Source organism: Numida meleagris, chromosome 1 (assembly GCF_002078875.1).
Source record: "Numida meleagris isolate 19003 breed g44 Domestic line chromosome 1, NumMel1.0, whole genome shotgun sequence".
Taxonomy (NCBI): domain Eukaryota; kingdom Metazoa; phylum Chordata; class Aves; order Galliformes; family Numididae; genus Numida; species Numida meleagris.
The window spans coordinates 131,767,065-131,791,247 of record NC_034409.1 but is presented as its reverse complement, the minus strand read 5'-3'; the positions used below and the strand labels follow the sequence as shown (position 1 = coordinate 131,791,247).

Here is a 24,183-nt window from a genome sequence, read left to right as displayed (position 1 = left end):
TTCACACAGGCATGTTATCTAAATATAGCTACTAAATCAGAAAACCATTTCAGAAAAATTGCAATCACATTTTCTTTTTCAAAACACTCTAGTCTCTTCAACTACACCACAAGCATCTCACTAGGAGAGCAACACTTGAAACATTTTATTAAACATAAAAAAATTTAATGAGGTAAAAGTTGCCCCTTCCATGCAAAGTAGACCACAGTCATTTGTAAGAAGTCTTCTTTTTCAAATTCTCTGAGAGAACATGGTAGAAAATGGTAATTTAAACATGTATTGGTTCTAGAGTAACCTTCTAGGCTAGACTCACACATCACTCGAAGGTTTTCAAGAAATGTGCAGGTGCGGCACTAAGGGACATGGATTAGTGGGCATGGTGATGATGTGTTGATGCTTGGGCTAGCTGATACTAGAGGTGTTCACCTTCATGATTCTATAATTCTATGATCTATCTTCATACCTGTCAGTCTTCACTTTCTTCCAGTTTTTATGGTCTTTAATGACATGAGGCTTGAATCTACCGATTTCTGGATGTGATAATTAGAATACTGGACCATATTGCACAAATCAATTGCATATTTCTTTTAGGTTTGACATGACCAGCATAAAATAACCTTTCTCTGCACATGCAATAGGCATGTTCCCAAGCATTCCCTTGTTGGAGATCTCAGTTTTGGGCTGACTGCAAAATTTCGATTTAACGTCTTGTTTTGTAAACATGCTACTGACAGTGCTTCTGCACACATCTTCAGTTGTTCTGCAACATAACCTGCAAATCTTCCTTCTGTCCTCCAATCCTTCAAACCGAGACTGGTAGAAGAGATAGTATTTGTCTTGAAGCTTGGATACAGACTGACACATCTGCTCATTTACCCCTGCTTTGCAAGTTCTGCCTCTCCTCCTATCTCTGTAGAGAATGCAGATGGCAATGAAAGAACAGAAATGCTTATAGGAAAAAATTATTTATGGATATGGGACTAGATGTGGTGTCCATTTAGAAGGACTTCTTTTCTCTGCATTCTCAAATTTCTATAGATTTGGTGCAGACGTTGATGGTAGCCATACAGTGTAGAATTTATGGGCAACAGTCATAAACCTTCTACATTTCCAGGCCCTTATACACCGTAATACTGATACTATCTATATAGGATAGTCCCAACTCTTCCCAACATTTACGTTCAGTAGACAAGAAGCCTTCTTTGGCACACCCTTTTTTTTTCTTCCCTCCAATGTGAATGGCAGAAGTTAGTCAGGTAAAGGAAGGAACAGTAAAAAATGCAAATAGAGACCATGCTTTCACAGTTAGTACTGATGAGGCAAGAATCTTAAAGACTGCTATCTTGTAACAGCGGTCTCCTTGCTGATCCCATCTGCATCCTCCTCTGGAAAATTATTTATTCCAGAAGCTTGTTTGGATTCAGCTTGGTTTATTTATTTATTTATTTTACGGTACAAAAGAGACACTGCTTGTGTAGAGTACATCTAACAACACTCTTATTTATTCTTGCATTTTCTTTTTCTTACTCAAAGTTTGATTTTTGCCACTTACTGCTGACTAACTGCAGCAAAAACAGAAGCCACTGTTGTACAGAGGGTGAAATAAATTTTTATTAAGTGAAAAAATGGTACAAAAATGCTAAAGAAATCACTGAAATGACCCATTGTTTCAAAACAACTATCATGTCAGTTCACTCATAAATTGACATAAACATCATCAGGAAAACCAATAGAAATACAGTCTATAAAAGCCTTACTAGTAGCCTAATTTCTCTAGAGACTGGCAAACAGAAAGCAGGCATTTCTAAGCCTTGGTTAAAGTCAGAAATTTGGGCCATAAGAGCGATAAGAACTTCTGTTAATTTATGTATGCATAGTCCTATTTTCCCTTGTCTCTTTTTACCTTGGCACACTACTCAGCAGTGAATACAGTCAGCCTGACTAAATCTGACTCCTTCTGTCCCCGCCTTTCTCCACTTCCACTTGATTTCTCTGCTCAGTGTTCTCCAAAGCCTGTTTGCCAAACTCTCTAGAGCAGGAGCCATTTGGTTTTGCTTCCAAGCAGGATCCTTAGGAAATACCGAAACACAAAACCAAAAGCAGCTAAATACCAGCAGTATGCAAGTTTAACCAACATCACTCTACAAGTAGGAAAGTGTGAAACCAAACGGTTATGCAATGTGGTTGGTGTGGAATCAGAGTTCAGCTCCTTGTGCAGACTGCTGAGGAAACCACCTTCAGGACACAATTTAGTATTGAAGTTAACATGATCCTAGCTACTGTGATGATTCTTACATTCTTCTCAAATCTCAGACTCTTATGAACACTGTCTCCCAAAAGTAATTGCAGTTTGTGTTTTCTATTTGAATTTATTGAAGCTGGCAAATTTCTGCAGCATATTCCATCTCCAGAACTCCTATATGACTGTATTAAAATCACAGTCTCCAGTCCATGGTTGAGTTCCTTCTGAGCCTAGATCTAGACTCATACAGTGCCCTTTGGTGTTTGACTTGGTAGGTTTTGCTGGCATTAGGTACCGAAGGTTCTTCCAAAATCTGGAATTCACAGGGAGAGATTTATCTTTTTTCCACCTCACAACTCTCTTTGATGGCAAAAGAGACAGCGATTCTGGCAAGAAATTGTAGTCACTTATAGGCATATATTCAATTAATATAATCTTTGTTTTTCTTTCTACTAGAGCTTTATGCAGTCCACTCTCAAGTTCATATACGGCTCTGTCAGAAACGTAGTTCTGGCTCAGTATAATGATTAATCTTCGGCTTTTGTCAATGAATGAATGGATATCATCAACAACAGCTGCAAATTAAAAATAAATGCGTTATTAAACTAAATTGAAAGGGCAGGCACTGAATTGCACGTGTACCAAAAATATTCTCCTTGTGAAGTGGAGACATGGAAACATTCTGTCCTTTAGAATAGATTAATATGGATTACAGATAATGAGTTTGTGAAAATAAGCTTTCCCATGGTCAAAGCTTATTCTCTGCAGCAGATAAATTCTACATACAATCTCCAGCTGTCTGTAATCATAAGGACAGAAGGTGACAATAAAATTTATTCTTCCTCCATAGATGCCATTAGAGTGATTCCACACAAAGTCACCAACAGCCACCTCTCTGATTATTCAAGAAACACCAGCTTACTCCTCCTTTTGTATTACTGGATTCCCAAATCTACTGCCAGTAATCCAAAGCTGAGAAGGCTAGCATGAGATGAAAGAATGAGTTCCAACATTATCTCCACAAATCATGAGACAACAAGGTCTACAGAGACTACAAATCTAGAAAACATGCCTCGTAGGGAAAGAGAAAGCAAACTGCGGAAGTAACCAAAAGAAGAGAAAACTGAAAGGAGAAGAAGACTGGCAAGGGTACTGCAAATAGAAGGCTCCTGTAAATAGAAGGAAAAAAATCTGTTTTCTATATTCACAATAGATCACACCAGAGAAAAGGAAATAAACTAGAACACTTGAAGGGAACAATCAGGTTAAGCACATAGGAAAGCCTTTTTTATAATACTCAGAAGGTTTGAAAAATATGTCAGGAAAGGATACATGGACAGAAGATCCTGCCTTGACAAGGAGGGTGACTGACTTTACTGTTTTGAGATTTTAACATGAATCCTACTCCCCAAATAGGCCTTCAAATTAATGGAATTAAATTTCTGGTGAACATCTGTAAAAGGCTATCTGCTCAGAGGTCATTTAAAGAAACAAAATGCCATGTTCTCATGTATACTTTCTTACCCACTTGTCATCTATTGGATTTAAAAAAAAAATGCTATCAACTGCCAAAACAAAAATACAAACGTATGTGTTACCTGAGAATACTTAATACCAGAACCATCCATTTCTCTGTGCAATAAATGTAAGTTAATTCACAGACACCTGCCCTCAGCAAAAGCAGAGAAAGAGCACTACTATCATGAAGCACCTTATATTCTGCGTTCTCACTCTTTCTCCATGTCAGCTTTTACATGTTTATCTTGACTGCATAATTAAAAGTATATATGTGTGTGTATGCGAATTCATAAAACTACACAGAATTTATAAAATGTGAGCAAACATAGCCTAGATAAAATGAAAAGGTAGCAGTTCAATGTAAAGAACTTTTGACAGAATTCCTTCTTTATCTTTGCATGAAAATTATGTGTTTATTTAATGACAAGAATATTCGATACACTTACCTCCTCCAGGAGATACATCTCTCTCAAATATACATAACTTGTACCCAAAGTTTTCTTCTAATATCATTGGTAATATCCTCAAAGCAAATTCTCTCTCTTCTTTACTAGTAGAAACACAGTCTTTCAGGTAAGATACAAAAGCATCGTATTCTTTTCCATCTGGAAAGAAATCACCTATTTTTGTCTTGTTGGCAACAATTAGAAATAAAATATCTGATCCATCGTTCTAGTTTACAAAATTATTGTCTCAGATGCAAACCATCTAGAAGCTTCTGCCCCTTTTTTTTTGACAACACAGACTTCAAAAACTGTTACTTGATTTTGATTGCATTTAGCAAATATTTGAAAATAATATATACCCTCTCCATTATATTTTTAAATCAGATTAATTTAACCAGTTAATGTCATATTTATGATGATCAGAAAAAGGAGGGCTCTTACTAGAGACTAATACAAAAACATGCTTATAACTTGATAAGAATATTATATAAGTTATACCGCATATTTTCACATTTATTTTACTCTTTGTCTAATGCTACCATATAGGTCTGTAGAATGATAAAATAAGCCAGTTTATTATTTTTATGACTTAAGAGTCATAAGAATATATCATGCCTGGTCATGTACCGGGCAGTAATCTATAACCATTAAAACCAAGTAAGACCAATTCAGAAACTAGATCTACCACACTGATCAATCTCTAATTGAACCTTGCCACAAACAACTATCTGGATTGATACAAAACACATAGCTTTGCATCATAAATTATGCTTCTTCCTTAGCATTAACAGGCAGATAAATAACTCTCACAGGAAATAATGACATTCACCCATTACTGAGAAATCTCCTACCACTGCAGTTTATTCAAGCTATAGTCAAGCTGACTTAGAGTCTGAGGAGGGCTAAGGACCTCAGGGAGATACTTATATACGGCAAGGTTTTTTTCACCACAATTCTCAGAAACGCAGTCACAGACTGAAAATCATACAACAGAGTTGGCTAACTGTTCTGATTGTTCCATTAAGTCGAGGCAACAGCAAAGCTGCCTGGTAAAACACTGGTAGTGTGCTCTCTTTATGCGCATTTAGTGATAAACATGTAAACATTGCTGTGACTGCTACAGACAAAGAAGCATTTTAATATTAAGCAGAAGGGCACCACTGAGGTGAAAAAAAATTTCTATCAATCTATCACTTTGAAAACTGCAGAGTGCACTTCCTCATTATGGATAGATACCTGCATATTTCTCCACCTTTGCCAACAACTTTCCAGCTTTTGTGATGCAGATCACTACAAAATAAAGCACACTTGAACAGCATGTAATTATGTTCCTCCCACCGTCTGCTCCAGATGCAGCTTCTCTGTGCTTATCTGCTTTACTACTCTAAGTGGATAACAGATCTGTTTTAGCACCTATCAAATTATCTTTTAAGTATTCTTTCCTCTTTCTACTCACAGAACTCCTGCATTTATTCTGCCTCTTCCTCAAAGATGGCCATTTTATAGAACCCCTCAGAAGCTATATTTTAATCAATGCTCTACTTCAATGTCAGCATTAGTCAAGTCATACCTCCAGCAGTGTCATCTCTTTGGCTTATGTTCCTGTAGAATAGAACTAAGTCTACTCTGAACATCACACAGACAACTACCGCAGCAACAGCAACACATGGAAACAGCACAGCAAGGATCATTCCAGTTGTAAATAGGTGCACAGGCAGATCTCGGGTGTTTCCTGTAAAAGAGAAACCCAGGAAATTATAGCCTTAACAAAGAATATTACATGACAAAATTACTGGAGTAAATACTCATGACATCTTAAAATCACTAAAACTGAAATGTTGATGTGAATCCTTTCCTGCTAATATTTCAGGCACACAAGCATGCCATCCATCCTGAGATGGAAAAGAACTACAGAACATAGATTACTCTAAAAACAACAGAATTAATCTTGTGTGCATACATACTCTGGACACACATAAATGAGTTTTATATGGGAATGATACTGAGACAAAACTCCTCAAAGATGTACAGTATCCCAAACTGGAGAGACATACTAGGTCAACTGCTTCTATGATGAGTTCTCTTCAGGATCTTTATTGTTTCCTGTTATTTGCTACTCCTTTCTCAGCTCATCAATAACAGTACTTACTGTCCTCTTTAATCTCTTTTTTGTTTCTGCCTCTACTCTCTTTCAAACTTTATTATTTGTTCTGTTATTCTCTTCTTTTCAATTCTAAATATGGATCTTCAAGCATTAAATGTTTGTGAAGTCCTTTGTGAAAGCACTGTCCTGTCACGCTCATTGTAGTCTGTACTTCATTTGCTGTATTATATGCTACGTATTTTGACTAGTCTATTTGCACACTTAACATTAAATATTTCCTCCAAATAAAGATTGGAAAGGTCAGAGAGAGATGGAAAAAAAGAAGGGAATGCCCATTTGCCAGGAATCTCCAAGCTGTCTAGACAATAAATGTATAGTATTACTGTAAGGTAGAGGTCAGCTTTCCAACACTAGAGAGATAGAGTCCCTGACAAGAGAGAGATCTTCAACCAGAATGTTTGAGGCATTAGTGGGAATATCAAAGATTGCCCTTTCTAACAAACTACTACAAAGAGATTTGTCAGCCAGAGCTCAGCTCAGCCTCCCCAAGATACACCCAGGGCAGCAGTGGTTTATCCATAGAGCCTCAGACAGCTGCTGCAATCCCCATTGGAGCCTCAAAGCAGAAGGAATCACCTGGAAGTAATTTAAGTCCAGAATCAGAGGGGCCAAGGCCTTCACAAGCATGCATGTGTATCTGGACTGATGTTCTGAAATCAGTGCCCTGCCACCATTGCCAAGAAGGCTGGCATGAATAATAATTAAAAATGAGAAGCATGATTCATAGATTATACTGTACCTTTCTTCAGTTTCACTACTTTTATGTGTGTTATTTCATCAGCTTGCAATTTGCAGGTGAAATTGTGATGCAAGTCCTCATCTCTTACTTTTTTAATCCGTAGAAGCCTTGTGATATAAAACTTGTTTCCCAAACTGCAATAAGGAATGATGTTAGCAACACTATCTGCACAGAAATCTACAATAAGTTGAAAGGCAGATTTTGAGGAAAAGATTGTAGAAGAACCTCAGGCATTTTAATTAATTTACAGTCCACAAGATGTAGAAATTTTTCACATAGGACAGAAGATCAGTACTTTCTGGAAACCTACTGTGATTTTTTTAACTCTTCTTCACATATTGGAGAGTCAGCCTCAGGAATACCTGAACATTTTTTTGGAAACGTATCATTAAACCACCAGTAGAGGCTGGCATCTTCTTGCATATAATAACCCAAGAAACCTGTGCAGTTGAGTGTCTCTTCTTTACCTAAACAAAGCATAGCATAAGAAGATCTAATCAAAAGCAGCATTCACATTCACAGTGCAGTAAAATACCAGCTTTACAGGCCACATATCCTAGATGCTGTCTTCCTTTCAGGCCTTAGTAACCCTTGCACAATGTTTTATACATGTTCCATCTGCACAAGAGGTGCTTTGGCAGCCATGTACAAAGCACCGTTGCACTCCATTGCAGAGTGAGAGTCTCATGTCAGATTTACTTTGTAATAGACAGAAAAGTTTAAATAGGTCAAAGATTTTAGTGAACTAAACTGTGTGCTGCAGGCAGAGAACAGGAGAGGACAACTCACCATTGCCCCAGGGCCAGGTAAGGGGAATTAAACCAGCTGATGGGTATACAACAACACAAAGAAATATCAAAGTCTACTATGGCTTGTGCTGACTTCTCACAGAAGAAACTGACTTCTCAAGATTTAACAGAGTGGATGCTTCCAGTGGAACAGCTTAAGAATCTCTATAGCAAGTCTAGCTGAAAATACACAAGCTTGAGATTTAGACCATATGAATCCAAATCACAGTTGCACAGTTTGAAACACAGACCTAAACATTTATTATCAACTACTTTGCAACTTGAGCCTTAGTGTGCACAACAGCTATTTTCAGGGAAATATCATAGAACATCATCTAAACAACACAAGATTTGAAAGTCCATGGACCCAATTCATCCAAAATATCCTTCATTCTCCACCATGCCATCATTCTGAAGGTAAACTAAAACCTGGTGTCCTGGCTGAGAAAAATGAGATTTACATATGAGCAACAGAGGTGTTAAAAGTGAATTTGCAAAATAGTGCAAGAGAAGACTGGGTAATGGAATGGGAGAAGCCCTCAGATACAGGACAGGAAAAAGACAGGTAAATTTATGTTCTTAAGAATTATATGCAGTCTCAATAGGAAAATCTTGGATGGTTTCCAATATTGTTGTACTGTACTGGATGCTGCAAACCATGTTATCTAACTCCCAGCTAGGAGCACAGACAAGGATTTGGCTTTTGACAGTGCAACAAATTCTTTGCAGCAGTAAGAGATCTCCATGCTTTTATTGCCAGGATTGTCATCCCTCAAATTTCACATTGCACTGCAGAATATCTTTGACTGCAGCAGTTATGACAGGGATTACTTATTATTGTTGCTCATTGAAAAAAAATAGACATATTTCATACTTTTTCTGTGTTGTTTGCTGTCTAAAAATAAAGCCACAGAGGGCTGGTTTATCATTACCGCCACTTTTTCTTGATGGTCATAGCAACAACCTCACCTTCTGCCTCTGCAAGGGTGAATTTAGTGTGCTTGCAGACAGATCATGGAATCTATTAGTGAAAACATAACCACATGTGAAGATGTATTAGATCCAGCACGGTAGACAGACAACTATTTCAGTTAAACTTAACCAGACCATCAGCTATAAAGAGATCAGGACTAAAGCATGTATATGAAGTAGCTACCATAAAAATACTTGTATTAATTCGATACCTATTTCTGTCTGAATTTCTTCATCGCGTCCAACTATCTCCAAAGTTACAGTCTCTGGTGCATCTAAAAAAAAATATTGCTATTGAAGTAACAGCTTTCTTACATTCTACAACAGTAAAAATGACACATATTTCTGGAACTAATCACATAGTTTCCATTTAATTCAAAAAGAAATATCTCGACCCATCATTATTGAGCAGTTAAAAAGCAGTATTTCCTGATTAATTTTCTGCATTTCCGTACAAATCGAGCAGATAGTTTAAAATGGTTCGAAGGGCTCTTTCCCCAAAATTTGTCTTTTATTTTTTAATTACTGCAAGATAGATCAGATTGCCAGATCTGATCACGTCAAAATATTTATCAAATAAGAACTGTAATTAAGAGATGATGAACGACATCCAACCGCAAATAGATTAAGTGGGGGACATTTTCCACAGTGAGGTGAACAGAAAGCATGCTTCAGTTTCAGGAGGTGTTCTTACCTTCTTCTACTACAAGCCTAATTGTATTGGTACTGTGGTATATCTTTCCTTCATGACTGATGGAAATTTTGCAGGTATATATACCAGAGTGCTGAACTGTTAAGGTTTTAAAATCCAGTTCCCGTTCCCTTTGATTTTCATAGTTCTTACAGTCCTGCATCAATAAAGCAAGAAAATATCATTCTGTATGAAACATATATTCAAAACCTTAAAAAAGACAAAAACGATCTTCAGAATGAAGCATCACCATCACTCTTTTCTATCTCAATAGCATTTACCTGACCCAAAGGAGGTGGGGGCCCAATTTCCAATTACGATCATTTAAATGCAACACCAGAACATCCAATCCATTAAAGTTCGAGAACACTGTCTGTATTACCGTCCATTATGAATGGTCAAAGTGGCAAGTAGGGGCAGGGTGGATGAAACCTAGTCAGGGCGCCTAATCTGATGGCTGAGTACACCAACACTCAACAGTTAACAGGTGCTTCATCTGTTGTCTCTGTACCAGCAAAAGTGGTCCAAAGATCAGATTTGCCTAAAGTGAACAGAACTAGATCTGTTACACATTTTGTAACACAGGTTCAGAAACAGTAGAATTTTAAAGTTTCTCAATAATTTTACAAGCACACCCCAACTGTAAAACAAATACCTTGGCAATTCATTTAGTGACAGGACAACACCTATATCGGCAAAGTAGATAAACAGGCTAACAGACATGCAGATCAGATCTTTTACCATTCTAAACTACCAGTAATTTCTAAGTACAGGTATTTTTTCTAACAAACATGAGAGTAGAGAGAAACTTTCATCTATGTATCTCTCTAAAGGCCTTTTTCCCCAATAATTAGAAAAATTAGAGCATTATTGGGATTTTGATGCTTCTAAAAACTCTGTAACTCAGTTTTCCTTCAATTAGATGTTCACCATCTATAGCCAATGATTTGAGTGATTACCTTATACCATGTTATGCTGTCATTTTCATTGACAGACAGATCACTGCATTTCAATGAATGACCAGTTCCAGCATTTTGATTTTCAGTTGTTAAATGATTTTGATTGAAACAGCTGCTTTTATTTCTTTCAAGTACATTCAAGGTCCACTTTTGAATTGTGAAATTTTGTTTTCCATTGCTGTGAAAAAAATATTTGCAAAACCTGTTTTAAGAGCTTTTTAAAGGAATGCAGCTTAGCAAGCTACGTAACAAAATAAAAATAAGTTCTTCACTAGGTAAAAAAAACATGTACTGTGAACAGATTACTTACATTCCCTTCATTACTTTTCCATCCTAAATGTGTTGTTTCCCACAATAAAAGAGGTTATCTAAATTAAATTACCTATCATAAAATATTTGACAATAAAATTATGTCTGTGAACTGTGACAATACTGTTCTTGTTCTGGTAGATGTAATATCAAGTATATCTACAAGAACAAGAATTCAAATATCCATGGCATCATACATAGTTACACATGAAAATAAAAGAGTTTAAGTAGCTTGAATCAGCCAATGATCTTGCAGGTTTAATCTCCATGTTTTGATAAGGTTTAAAGCAGCAACTGAGATATATATGTTTTATAAAAATATTAAAAATAAAATAGGCAACTCTGTTTTTGTTCACAAAGTCACATTTTTCATTGTTTGATAATGTGCAGATAGTCACCAAAATTTTGGAAATATTTCTAAAGTATGCAAGTCTCATGAATTACTGCATCACTTGTGGATTTAAGCATGTCTGCAAAATAAAGCATTTTGGAAAGGATTAATCTCATTTTCACAGAGACTCAACTAATCAGAGCTCTACAGTTAGCTGGCCACCCCAGGTGGATAGAAGAGCCAACAACTCTCACTTCCAAAGCAAATTCATCACATCTCATATCTATAAAAGGAAATGTAAATATGCTGCAAAAATGCCTCTTCCAAATCTCTAGAAGCTGACCATGACCATTCAGATATCTATATTCTACCTACATATTTCTCTAAAGATTATAGCTGTAATAATCCTTGCTGGATATGCCCAAATACATGGCTGTCAATTGAAAAGAAGCTGAAGGAGTTTGGGCTTAAATTTGGCAAAATTAGCCTCACTTTGGTAAAGTTAGGGTCTAAGAGAAAGTCATTTTTCTACTCTAAGTTGATGAGTGAGATTTTGGAAGTAATGCCTAAAGCTAAGTTCTCATTTGTATTGAATGAGGAAGATCTGACAAAGCAAAAGTATCAATCACAGCGCACTTCCCTCTGGTGTCAGATGTGTCTTCATAAATTTGTTTGAATTTCCCTGCCTCCAAGAAAAGAAAAACGAATTGCTCTCACTGACACAAAATGAAGAAATGTCTCACTGAAAATGGCCGAGGGACAAAAAGGTTGAAATGGACGAACAAGCCTGAGAAGTGTACCAGCTTTCACATTGTTCTTGAGTGATATACCTCCTATTGTTACAAGAGTCAGAAGAGCTATTAGAACATTATATGATGAAATCAGCTCAAATATTTGGTGCCTTTTTTTTTTCCCTTATGAGCTCCATAAATGACTGTGCTTTACTCACTCTCTTCACATGGAAGATCTTTTTCAACATACAGATTCTCCTTCCTTCTTTTATTTTCATTATTCATAGATTCAGACAGTCAACAGTAACCAAGTGATTTAGTTTATCAAACAGTTAACTATGGTTTCATAAACAGGACAAACCTTATCAGAGCATTTCCATTAGAGATGCTGCACAAAAGGTGGAGTCCTTCTCACCTATTCTTCAACATCTCATCCACATATTTAAATCAGACCTCATCACAGACAGCAGTGAGATCACAGTTAGTACCCTTTCAGAGTGCAGTTTGCACGACCAATTATACATGTTTGCTTTTGAACAAGATAATTTGCACCCCAGAAAGATCTCTCTCCATGACAATAAAGGTGTCTATGGTAAACAGCTAAAGCATTGACATAAACATTAGTATCAATGAATTTCATCAAGTCTGTGTGCTTTTTTAGGCATCACGCTAGTATCTGAATACTACCGGAGAATAAATTATGGATCTAGTCATAATTACGGATCTAGTCATATGTAATTTTACTACATAGATTCAGCAAAGGGAAGAAAAGCATCAACAAAACTATATGCTCTCCTTAGCAATATCACTCCACGAAGAATTTCTTCTGTCATATTCAGTGAAATTACTTCGATAAATATGAGGATTTTACACTGAGTAGATCAAGATTATGATTTTAGGTGCCACGGTACAAAAAGGATATAAAACTATTAGAGAGCATTCGAAGGAGGACTACAAAGATGGTGAAGGCTCTAGAAGGCAAGCCATATGAGGAGTGACTGAGGCTCTTGGGTTTGCTCAGCCCAGAGCAGAGGAGCTGCAGCTCCTCACAGGGAGCGGAGGGGCAGCGCTGAGCTCTGCTCTCTGTGACAGCGACAGGGCCCGAGGGAACGGCATGGAGCTGTCAGGGGAGGGGTAGCTGGGGGTTAGGGAAAGGTTCTGCACCAGAGGGCGGTGGGCATGGAACAGGCTGCCCAGGGCAGTGGGCACAGCCCTGAGTGCAGAAGTTCAAGGAGTGTTTGGACATCGCTCTCAGACATAGTGTTTGAACGTTGGGCAGTCCTGTGTGGGGATAGGAGTTGGACTCTATGATCCTCATGGGTCCCTTCCAACTCCAGATATTCTATGCTTCTGTGACATTCCAGCTGATGAGCCAAATTCTGACTAGAAGCAATTCCCTGGAAGTTACAAAACCATACCTATGAAAAACTAGAAATAAATTAGCTGATACAATTTCTAGTTGTCTGCAACATACATGACTCTCAACAACAAAAAATACATTAAGTTGCATTGTTTAAACTGTTAGTGTCCAAGCTGTTATATTTCTATCACTTGTGATTCTTTTGCGACAGTTTTTGGGCTTACAAAACATTTTCTGGCTCAACAAACTTTCCACCTCACCCACCAAACCCACCAAGAAGGAACAAAAACCAGCTTCAGGAAAGCATACAGGGAAGTGAAAACCCTTAGGGCATATAATCCAAGTTTACCATAAAGACTGTATACATACCCAGTTCTAAGCTATTTCAGTGCAACAATCCACTGTTACCTCAGTATTTAAATCTACAAAACAAAACTGGCACTCACCCTTCAATACAATATTATCTCTAAATGTGTGCATTCCCACTGCTTTGAGCAGCTCTGAACACCTTAAAAAATAAGCAGTATTAGGAACTTAATACATATCACGTGTTTGTCATGAATCTCCACACTCTCATTTTTTCAGGAACCCTTCATTTCAAGGTCACTAGTACGGAGCCACAAGACGACCTACTTTTTTTGTTGGTTTTCTTTATTTTTTTTCCTCTGACAACCGCAGGATATAGGCTATAAAAACCATACAAATTGGAGATCCTGCCAAAAATGTGTCACACAGTTTTTCTGCTTACCACTCCCACACCTAGTGGCTATGAAATCCTTTATGTTCAAGAGATGTTGCTGAACATGGACACACTCAGGCTTTCAGGTGATGTCCATTAATTCCTGAAATTATGTCCTTAGTCTACTGTACTAACAAATGTGCAAACACATCAGCATATACATCTCTGTCTATATATGCGATGTCTCAGCAGAACAATTCTGTTTAACTGGAAAATTTCTGATTATTCTTTAAGTAAAAAATAAGTGTATAACACAATATACATACATCGTTATAACATTTTCATCTCTCTCTCCTTGTACATTGTCTGTTGCAACAGAGCAGGAAATAATTAGCTAGCAAAATACGTGTACTGTGTTGTCGTATACTTCCTAAAAACCCGCAGTGAATTTGATTGACACTTTGGTCAGTAAAACTGTCTACCTATGCAGCTAAAAAATCATTAAAAAAATCATACCTTACAAATTCTCATATCTAAATCAATTATTAAAAATAAAATAGAAAAGTGAAAATATGCTTAGCTTGTTTACTTTTAAACCAAAATTTTAGCCTAATAAAAATGTTCTGAAACAAACTTCATTCTGTCAATCTTGTTCAATCTTAAACCAATTCAGTAGCCCACAACAACAGCCCACTGTTTTTCCATGTCAATTAATTACTGAAAGTCCTCCCTCACTGCAGAAAACTGATTCTACAAATAGTCTTCTGCTACTTTAACTGCTTAATATGCTTGCCAGTAGTGAGAACCATCAGAAAAAGTAATCCCAGGATACAATGAAAATCTCATTAAAAAACAAAACAAAACAAAAACCCTTACATCTTTTGTTCCAACAGCCTTCATTCTAATCCTAACAAAAAAAAAATGAATATCTGCATGAGTCTAACATGAAGAAATAATAAATAAATAAATAACTTAAAAATTGTTTCAGAGTGGTGAAAATATTTTCTTTTAATTCAGAAGCGTTTTTTTCATTAATAAAAATGCTTTCTTTCAAAACACATTTTTCAAAGGTAGTATCACAACACAGTGTCTTAGAAAATGAAAAAGGGTTTCATAACAAAATCAAAACTTTCAATTGCAAATGAATACTTTGATAAAATCAAAAACTTTCTTCTGAGTTTCTTGCTTAGACAAATCAGTAAATCACATCATTTCAGAAAGGATCACTTTTGTGTTTTCAAACAGATAATCATTTTAACAAACTATCCTAATAATTTTATTTAGGATCATTTCCCATCACCTCCTTCTCTTACAAGTATTCATTTTATAGAATTCATGTAATGTACTGTAGGTTTACTATCATTACTCCAAGTCCTCAAAGCTTTCACAGCTGTGCTATCACAGATTTCCTCTCTAATGCCCTTATTATGAAAATCTCCTTTGGTAACACCATGGTTCAGGTAAGCTGCTCAATCCATACCAAAATAAGCCAGAGCATGCATTTTATAGAATTATTTAGGTGCTGGCAGTAGAGCAAGCTGTTAGATTTAATAACGTTGTAGCACCACATTTAGTGAAGTTACTGTATGGATGACTGCTCAAGGCCATTAATAAATTAATAAAATTTTGTGGCAATTTCAGATTTGAAATGAAAAGTGTAGGTCTATGAAAACCAACAAGACAGGTATTATCCAACCTCTGTGTACCTCAACTGAGTAGTTTGCTTTTCACCTCTGCTAATTGAGGCATATACCTGTACTCAGTAATATGCTAAATCTGCACTACTTTGAAGAACAAAGTAGCCATATTACTACTGTCGTCACCCCTAAGGCCAATTGTCTTCAGACTGGGTTCAACATACACTGGGAAAATATTTCTCAAACATTATCTACTACGTGGAGAAAGAAAAGCCTGCCATTAAAATGAAATAACTTAAAAACAAAAGAAATATTCAAGCATATCTTTGCTCTACTTACAGACTTTTTGTTTACAATATTCAGCATTTCAGATATGGTGACTCAATAATATAGTAATACACGGAAAAGTACAACATGAAGTTTTCATCTTCTAAGTTATCTTTAACTAGGTAACAAGTTAACAACAGAAGTCGAAATTATATTATGCTATCAAATTTCTGTCTGCAATGCTGCTGGAGAAATGTGGACAGCATTGCACAGTATCTGCAGCTCTATAACTAAACAGCAACCTTTATGAACCAGGAAAGAACCTTAAAAAACTTACCTCAACAACAACACAAATCATTACATGCTAAATAATTTACTTAAAATGAATCATTACTTCAATTGTAAATACTGAAGCAGAGTTGTGGTGCAGGTTTGTCTTAAGAACTCCATACAACAAATGTAGTTCTTTGGTCATTCCTCATGGTCTGATAAGGAGTTCCACAATCACTTGAGGACCAACCTTACTTCCCCTTTTGACTTGTGATGTTCTACAGTGGTAAGAAATTAAATCCAATTATTTTATTTGTTTCTGTGAACGGCTCCAGATATGCAAGGCTTTGCACAGAAACCAGAGTTCAACTATGCCGCTGTTACTTTATTCCACTTGATTTAATCAGCAGGCATCACAGCATGAGCTCCACTCAACACAGTAGGAACAGGTTTGGTGCAGAGGACAAGCAAATTATAGAATCAAAGAATGGTTTGGGTTGGAAGGGACTGTAAAGATGATCAAGTTCCAATCACCCCGCTGTGGGCAGGGTTGCCATCCAATCGACCAGGTTGCTTTTGAGCCCTATCTGACCTGGCCTTAAACACATTCAAAGAAAGGACAACCACCACTTCTCTGAGCAATCTGTTCCATTGCCTCACTACCCTAGTAGTGAAGAATTTTTTCATAAAAATGCTTCCTTTAACTTGTCAGTTGACAGAAGGAGTTCCTGTCTCTCCGTATGCTTAGGGAATTAGCCATAAAACAGAAATGCTACCAGCTTTATCCAATCTTTGAAAGGCTGTATCTGCCTATAGCTATTTGCACGTATTATGGGTCTCCTGGGTGATTATTGAGAAATTGTGACACCACAATTAATGTAGTTCTCTGCACTTCCTTTGTATAGATACCACAAAAAAGACAAAGAAATTACCACATTCACAGATAATGGCAAACGCAGGATGTTTATCCACTTGCTGTGTACCCACCTTTCAGTGACAAAGTAACTCCCAGAGTCACCAAGTTCAGTTGGCCAAAACTCCAGAAAATTCATTTGGGATACAATTCTGTGTGTTTCCTTTATTCGATTCTGCCTTCCAGCACTTTCTTTGTACCAGTTTATTGTGTATTCTTCTTTCCAAGAATGCTGTCGTTTTGACTCAGGAAAACAAAGGAAAAAATACTCCCCTTCTAGTACATCAATGGAGGCACGAAGAGGACACAGCTTCTCTTCAGAGAAAGAGGGAAAAAGTCTCAATACTCTTTCAGAAAATGACATCAGCTTGACTTTAAAGTGATCTGCTGTGCAGCAGGTCTTTTATAAAATTACATTTTTTTTAGCAGAGTAGATTGACAGTATTTATTTGTTCCGGCAAAATCTATTTCAGTCTAAGAACTCAGTTGTCAAACTTTTCATACTATCTCACTGAACCAAAACTAGAAGACATAGAAGGAAAAAAAATGGACATTTCCCTAAAATTCTTTCATGCGGGTCCAAAATGGGCATAGATGGCAGAATCTGGCCTTACTCTATAATAAAGCAGCTGCCACAAATGGAGAATTTCTTCACATATGGTTTGACTTGACAAAGATGGCTAATCCTCAGAACTGATTAACTGCCACAAAAGCAAAGAGTCTATGAATTAAGATGTACATTTCCTTCTTAATTAATACTCAATCATTATGTGATAAGACTTCTTAAAAACTTCATATCTTCAGAAAATTTCTCTTGAAACAATATTCTGTGTGAAAAATTTAGTCTCAAAGTCAGCTTTTCTAATCAAATTTTCCAAACGTACCTTTGCATGCGAAAGTCATGAAATACAGAAAAGGAACCCTAGTCTACCACAAATAGTCAAGAATAAAATAAGCTTTTAGCCCCTATTTGTCCTCAAGATTGTCTTTCTCTAGCAGCTACTGAGACTGCGCTTCTGAATGGCACAGATTCAGGATCATTCTCCTCTTTGCTTTAGACTTCCATACAGCCATGCTCCTGTTCAACAGAATCAGGTGTCTCTAGCCATCTTCATCTCTAGTATATTTATTTCATAATTTTGTTACAAAATATGAAATTTCCAAACTCTGGAGCAGGGCTGAAACTGAAAACATTTTAAGATGTTGTTCTTAAATGCAAAGTACAAAAACTTCGCACTCTGAAAAACTGTCAAGATGTCCTATATTTGGCAAATATTTTGAAGGTTCTACCATTGAAATGAGGATTTATACTTACCTGTGGCTGTTTCAGTGATAAAAAATAACAAAAAAAATATGAGAGTCATTTCCTTGAGTTACTTCTCACTTTTTCTCCAGAAGAATGAAACTCAGTTCTTCCTGGTCACACTGAAAGCCTAAGGAAAACAGACTCACAATTCACCACAACTGCAATGAAACAGATCTCTTTGAGCACTGTGAGCAGTGTAACAAATGCCCGTTATTGAAGAGGGCCTTTCAAATGGAAAGTTACTCATATTTACCATAACAGGTATTTTCGTGTATCAGGTAATGTATCTAGGTTTTCCTTGGCAAGTTTTATTTCAAATTCAGAAAGCAATGACGAGTTTCCTTCCTCCATTTTCATGATCATTAAATGTCCTTTGTATTCCTGATTAAACAGACAATCTTTTAGAAGCATTTAGAGTTAGATTCCAATCCAGTACAGGCAGGACCTTACAGAAACACAGCTAATTTTCTAGGAGAATAGCACAATGTTGATAGATCAGACATCCTGGTGTCTAATTTTAGCCTCCTGGAAAACAGGGAGGTCTACAATTTTGTTTTACATTTTCATCTATTGAACAGGTATGTACCAGCTGAGAAAGCTAATGTTTTCAACAAGGGCGAACAAGGGCAGAGCCAGACCTAAGACCATGCTTCTGTTTTGCTAACAAGGCAGAAAGCATAGATGCTGAATTCAGCCAGTACAAATGTCCTTAGTCACCAACATGAACATGCACGTACAAATATGACACGTACTCAAGAGAGGTTTTTCACACACAGCTATCAAAAGTAATCTCTCTGAGCATCCCATTTATTTGTCTTTTTAACCTAAAACTTTTGCAATTTGAGAAGATACATACTTACTGTTGTAAGACACCTGCCTGAAATTTACAGCCAGAAATTTTCCATGATATAAAGTAGCAGGATGCAGTAGACTACTGTATTTCAAGCACTATTCCAGAATGACATCAAGATATGTAGTTGCTCACCCCACAACTCATTACAAGTGTGCCATCATCCCACAAATAACTGTAAGGAAATGAAAGAACTATTTCACATCCCTTTATTCAGACTGACTGGTAGACGGATCCCAATTCAGAAAGCTAAAAAGAAGTTGTGCAACAAGCAACTTTAAGGAGCCATACACTCAGACGTGGTTTTGGTTCCCTTCTACACATGGAGATTCAAATTGTCATATTTTACAGGGAAAAAGAATAATCTCTTTATTTTTATTTCTTGTTTTTTTTTTTCATTTTTCATCCTTTCACAGCTAGAACAAATACAATTGTCACAGACAATGAAACCATGATCCACTACATTAAGACAAATTACCTATCACCAGATCTTAATGCTAAATCCCATTCTTTGTTGGCACATCACATCAGCACAAAATTGATGTTTTGATGAATGCATAGTATAGCCCTTGATTCTTGGAACAGGGATGAAAAAACAAAGTCTGATCCAAGCTACTTAATAATAACCAGGTTTGAGATTGTTGGCTACAAATAACAAGTAAAATACACAGCCTTAGTCTTCATCTCATGCTGTTGCTGGACCTGATGAGTTTGCCCTGGCTAGCAGTATTTGTATTTGAGTCACATGGTTGGCAGTACTCTTCAGTGAAACACCAAGGAGGAAAAATAATGAAATAATTTAGGTGAAATTCAGCTACCATAAATATTCTTCAAGGAACAGAATAAGGTCTTTAATTTTCTGAAAGAACTGGGGAGATAATATAAAGACAATGATTCTGTCTCTACAAAAGAATTCAGTGGACAAAATGCTGGAGCAATAGCAGAGGGTGAGAGAGTCAAAGACAAAAGTAAAAAAACAACAACAACAACAATGAAAACAACACAAAGTTGTCTGTAAGGTGTCTTAGGGGAAGCAGCTTCAAGCACGTTTTTCAAATTTCCCACATACTTAAAGCTACAGTTGGACTTTCCATTGTAACAATTAATTCTTAAAATCATGGTGCCATTTTGAATACAATAAAATCTTAAAGCAAACTGAGCATTTCAGATTCTGCAAACTGCATTAATTCTATGTCATGAAGTACACAGGCTGATACACTGAGATGTTTTGGTCATGTAACTCATTTGGACACTTTCGGAAATCTGAATTCAGACCCAAAGGATTGGGGCTTCTTTAAAACAAAACTCAACAAACAACAAAAACAAAAAACAGATCCTTCTGAACTTCAGACTGTTTGAACAAACATTTTGAGGTCCAATGAGGAAGCCACTAAACTTACCTTAAATTAGGATGGTTTTCTGGGGAATGTCAGTCTCTTTCACGCATGACAATACAGTACCACAGTTCATATAGGATTTATGAAGCAAAAAGGATCTAGCAAACAGTTGTCTGAACCTTGGTAGGTTTACACACCATTCTGCCAGGAAAACAAGACACTCGTTAAAACAAAAATCCACCTTAATTTCCAAACAAGAATAGTGTTTACTCACAGTGCAGGTTGGCAGTGGATGCAGAAGTAATCTTCCAAACAGCAGGCAGTTACAGATTGCACACACAAACCTTCTGAATTCAGCACTGAAACAAAGCCATCTCACAGTGAGTCAATACGAAAACAGCCCAGTCTGAGAAACCTCTCGAAAAAGCAAGAGCGGAATTATCACTTTTTTTGAACTGTTGAGCGCAGGGAGGAGAATGGAAAAGGCAGAAGTGAGATTTTCACTTCTACTTGTATCGCTCGGAAAAGCAACTACAAATTCTGAACATTCACTTTTCTAAAGGAAGCATTTGAGAGACGAACCCTACGCGCCAGGAGCCCGCACGGCACCGCCCCTTCCTGCGCGGGGCAGCAGAACCCGGCAGCCACCCACTGGGTTGGATTGGAAGGCAGAGGCCAGGGCAGGGCCTGTGGATTGTGGGCTGGGATTACCTGGCTTGGAAAGGGTTCCCGGCTATCAGATGCTGCAAGGTGAAACCTGGGGGTGGGCCCTGCCTGCAAATGGGGCGAGACGGGCTGTGTCAGGAGAGAGGGGATTCCCTCTCACAGCCTTCACAGGAGGGGAGGGCGTAAGGTGGTGGCTTCGGTTGCTTTGGATGGAAACACCTCTTCCTCTGCTCTTCTGCTGAAGGCTTGTGGCAGGACTCTTTTCTGAGAACTTGATGAAAGTAGGATGGAGCTTCAGGAGTGTGCATATTAGGCTAAAAATAGCAGCTTCTATCTGTGCTACAACTTCCGTCCCCCCTCAGTGGCACTTTGAGGATAAGGGTGTGCAAAGAGATAAACAATAAAGCTGATATGCTGCAAAAAGATATAAAAAACCATGAAGCCTCACAAATTACAATCTGCAGGAAAAGTTGAAATGTGCTCCCGTACATGATTCTCCTGATTTCACTGCTGTTCTTTCGCCAGTGTCCCATTTGGGGGTGGAATGATGCAAGGTTTCAAGACATAAAACATCTCATAATTCCAATCCTCTGAAAGTAGCATTCACCCTTAAGCAAGCCTCATGCCAACAGCTGACTGGTTTTAGGCCAAATGCTCACCTGTTGCAGCTGTGGTTCCATGGAGGATCTCTGAGAGCCATGTTTGCTGTTTAAGTGCTGTTCCTGCGTAATGAATGTCTGCCACTGTTTATTTCACATTGGTAATTTGTCTGATAGGTACTGAGTAATGACTCAATAGACTTCTAAATGAAGTCATTTTGATAACAGCAGAAACAAATTCATCCCATTGGGATTTCCTTTATTTTTCATATTACACTGGTCATCTTCAGAAACCTGTCTGGTGACAGCCATCCTATTTTTATTTTTATTTCTTTTTACCCAGAACAGTACAGAATTTCCCAGTAATGACAGGAGATATCACTGTGAAAGTGAAAGGAACAAGTTACACTAAATGGAGGGATTCCACAGAGCTGGCATTTTGCAGATTTTGCAGCTGAGGTGAAGCTGAGAAACCCTGGAGAGTTTTACTGTCTCACCTCGTTTGTTATCCTCATCAAAGATTAATATGTATATAAGCACCGACTGTTAGACAATGTAAATCAGAACTTCAGGGAAGTCAGCTGAGAATCTGACCCACTGTAACTCTTTTAAATGTGTACACAATGTTTCACAGTGTTTATTGTTCTTAAGACTCAGTGCCTGATTTTAAAACGTAAAGCATACACTATAACAATTCTACATTTTACAGCATATACTGATAATGATTTTATATGAGACTGAAAGCAATTTAGCAGACAACAAACTGGTAAAGTTAAATGTCATCAGCTATTTACTTTGACAGACTTGATAATGACAGTTCAGATACTTGTTTTATTCACTTTTTTACAACAGTATTTTCCATGAGTTGTTCTCATATTCATTTGCTTTCATTTGCTTTTGAAATACTCTGAAGTTTCTGAACTTTCAGCTGCATTGTGGAAAGCTGTGTGTTTCAGCTAAAGTCATAGCTAGCTCTGAGATATGTGAATGTACAGAGAATCTAGTTTACAGTTTTTCAATACAATTTTTAATGGAGAAGTAATAGGTTTGTAATAGAGAAGTAATTCAGATGTGAAAATAACAACAGCTCAGTGTGGCATGATGAAAATGCCATGATGAAAATGGAAGTTCACGCTGATATTGAAAACAGATTTTTCTGTGAAGCTCCACCAACCAGTCAGCCCTAGCTGATTACCCTTTTCCATCCACCGCACATTACAGAGGTGCTAACTGAAACTGTGAAACTGATTCTTTGATAAAGAGCAACACATCCAGCTCTTGTAACCACAGACTAAGATTGTTCTTTCTTCTAACTGGTAGAATTTTTAAATTTACTTCTGCCATCTCTGCTTATGAGTTACATTAATTCTTAGCTGACATTAAGTTCTATTCCAACTTTTCTTTTATCATTACCTATCTGTGATCTCAAAAAGCAGGTTCTCGACTGATAACGTCTGTAGGAGCCTCATAAGTTTTTCAGAAGTTTTAGAATATGCAGGCTGTATGTTTTTCAAACTTCCACAGCTTCTGTGGACAGAATTTGGCCATCTGTCTGTGGAAGTCTTTTCCTAATATCTAATTGAAATTTCCCATGTTCACTTGATTTTCTTTATCCCATTCCTATGGTTCTTTGAGAAAATCTGGCTCCATCCTTTTTCTCTACCTTTCAAACAGATTACTGTAAACAGAAATATGAGCTCTTGTCCTTTCCCTCAACATCCTGTGCTCTTGGTGGTGTTTCCCTGCACTCACTCCAGTATGTCAGCAGTTGACTTTCTTTGTCACAAGGACACACTACTACTCAAGCTCACCTCAGTGTCTACCAGGACCTACAGTCTTTACAGCAAAGCTGCTTTGTACTGAGTTGATCTCTACGCTGTATTGCTGAATGGGATTTTTCCAACATAGATACAGCACTTTGCATGTGCCTTGAGTTAAACCTTGTTGATTTCACCATCCTGTTGTAACAGAAAATAGCAGCCCTGCTCTCCAATGAGTGAATAATCTCTTCTTGCTTTGGTTTTAAGTCTCAAAATCTGTTTATATGACAATCTGACAATTCATAAGGATACTCAAGAGTATTAGTACCAACATTAGATCCCAAAGGATGTCACTAGTAATTTAATGTGAGCTGAAGTTTGTGTGCTGATCACAATCTCTTGATCTGGCATAAACTTTCATCCTACTGCTTTTCCACTCACTGTCCACTTATCTGTACATCACAAACTGAGTCTGTGTCAAAGGCCTTGCTTAACTCAAGATAGGCAGCATCCGGTGTTTTCCCATTGCTCACAGTATGCCTGGAGATGCATGGTATTCCCTTTGTAAATCCATACTCCATTCCTAGTTATCTTCTGCTTCACATATTTTGAAAGGAATATTGCTTCATAACCTTCCAGAAACCAAGAT

At 37.3% G+C, this 24,183-nt stretch overlaps 1 protein-coding gene across 8 annotated transcripts; it reads right to left on the bottom strand.

The window, feature by feature from the left end:
* IL18R1 (interleukin 18 receptor 1) lies at window positions 1,587–21,239 on the bottom strand. Of its 8 annotated transcripts, none has more exons than XM_021413753.1 (12): window positions 21,221–21,239; window positions 20,784–20,868; window positions 18,332–20,710; window positions 17,091–17,331; window positions 10,520–10,697; window positions 9,564–9,717; window positions 9,082–9,144; window positions 7,420–7,576; window positions 7,110–7,243; window positions 5,777–5,938; window positions 4,207–4,365; window positions 1,587–2,817 (listed from the first exon to the last, which is right to left on the bottom strand). In XM_021413753.1, the coding sequence occupies exons 3-12, from the start codon at window positions 18,378–18,380 to the stop codon at window positions 2,417–2,419; spliced, it is 1,698 nt and encodes a 565-aa protein (XP_021269428.1). In that variant the 5' UTR covers window positions 18,381–20,710; window positions 20,784–20,868; window positions 21,221–21,239; the 3' UTR covers window positions 1,587–2,416. The 8 variants fall into 8 exon arrangements, with proteins under 8 accessions (XP_021269428.1, XP_021269419.1, XP_021269410.1 ...); XM_021413744.1 differs by lacking the exon at window positions 21,221–21,239 and having other exon boundaries at window positions 1,590–2,817; window positions 18,332–18,480; window positions 18,576–20,710; window positions 20,784–21,100; XM_021413735.1 differs by lacking the exon at window positions 21,221–21,239 and having other exon boundaries at window positions 1,590–2,817; window positions 18,332–18,449; window positions 18,576–20,710; window positions 20,784–21,100.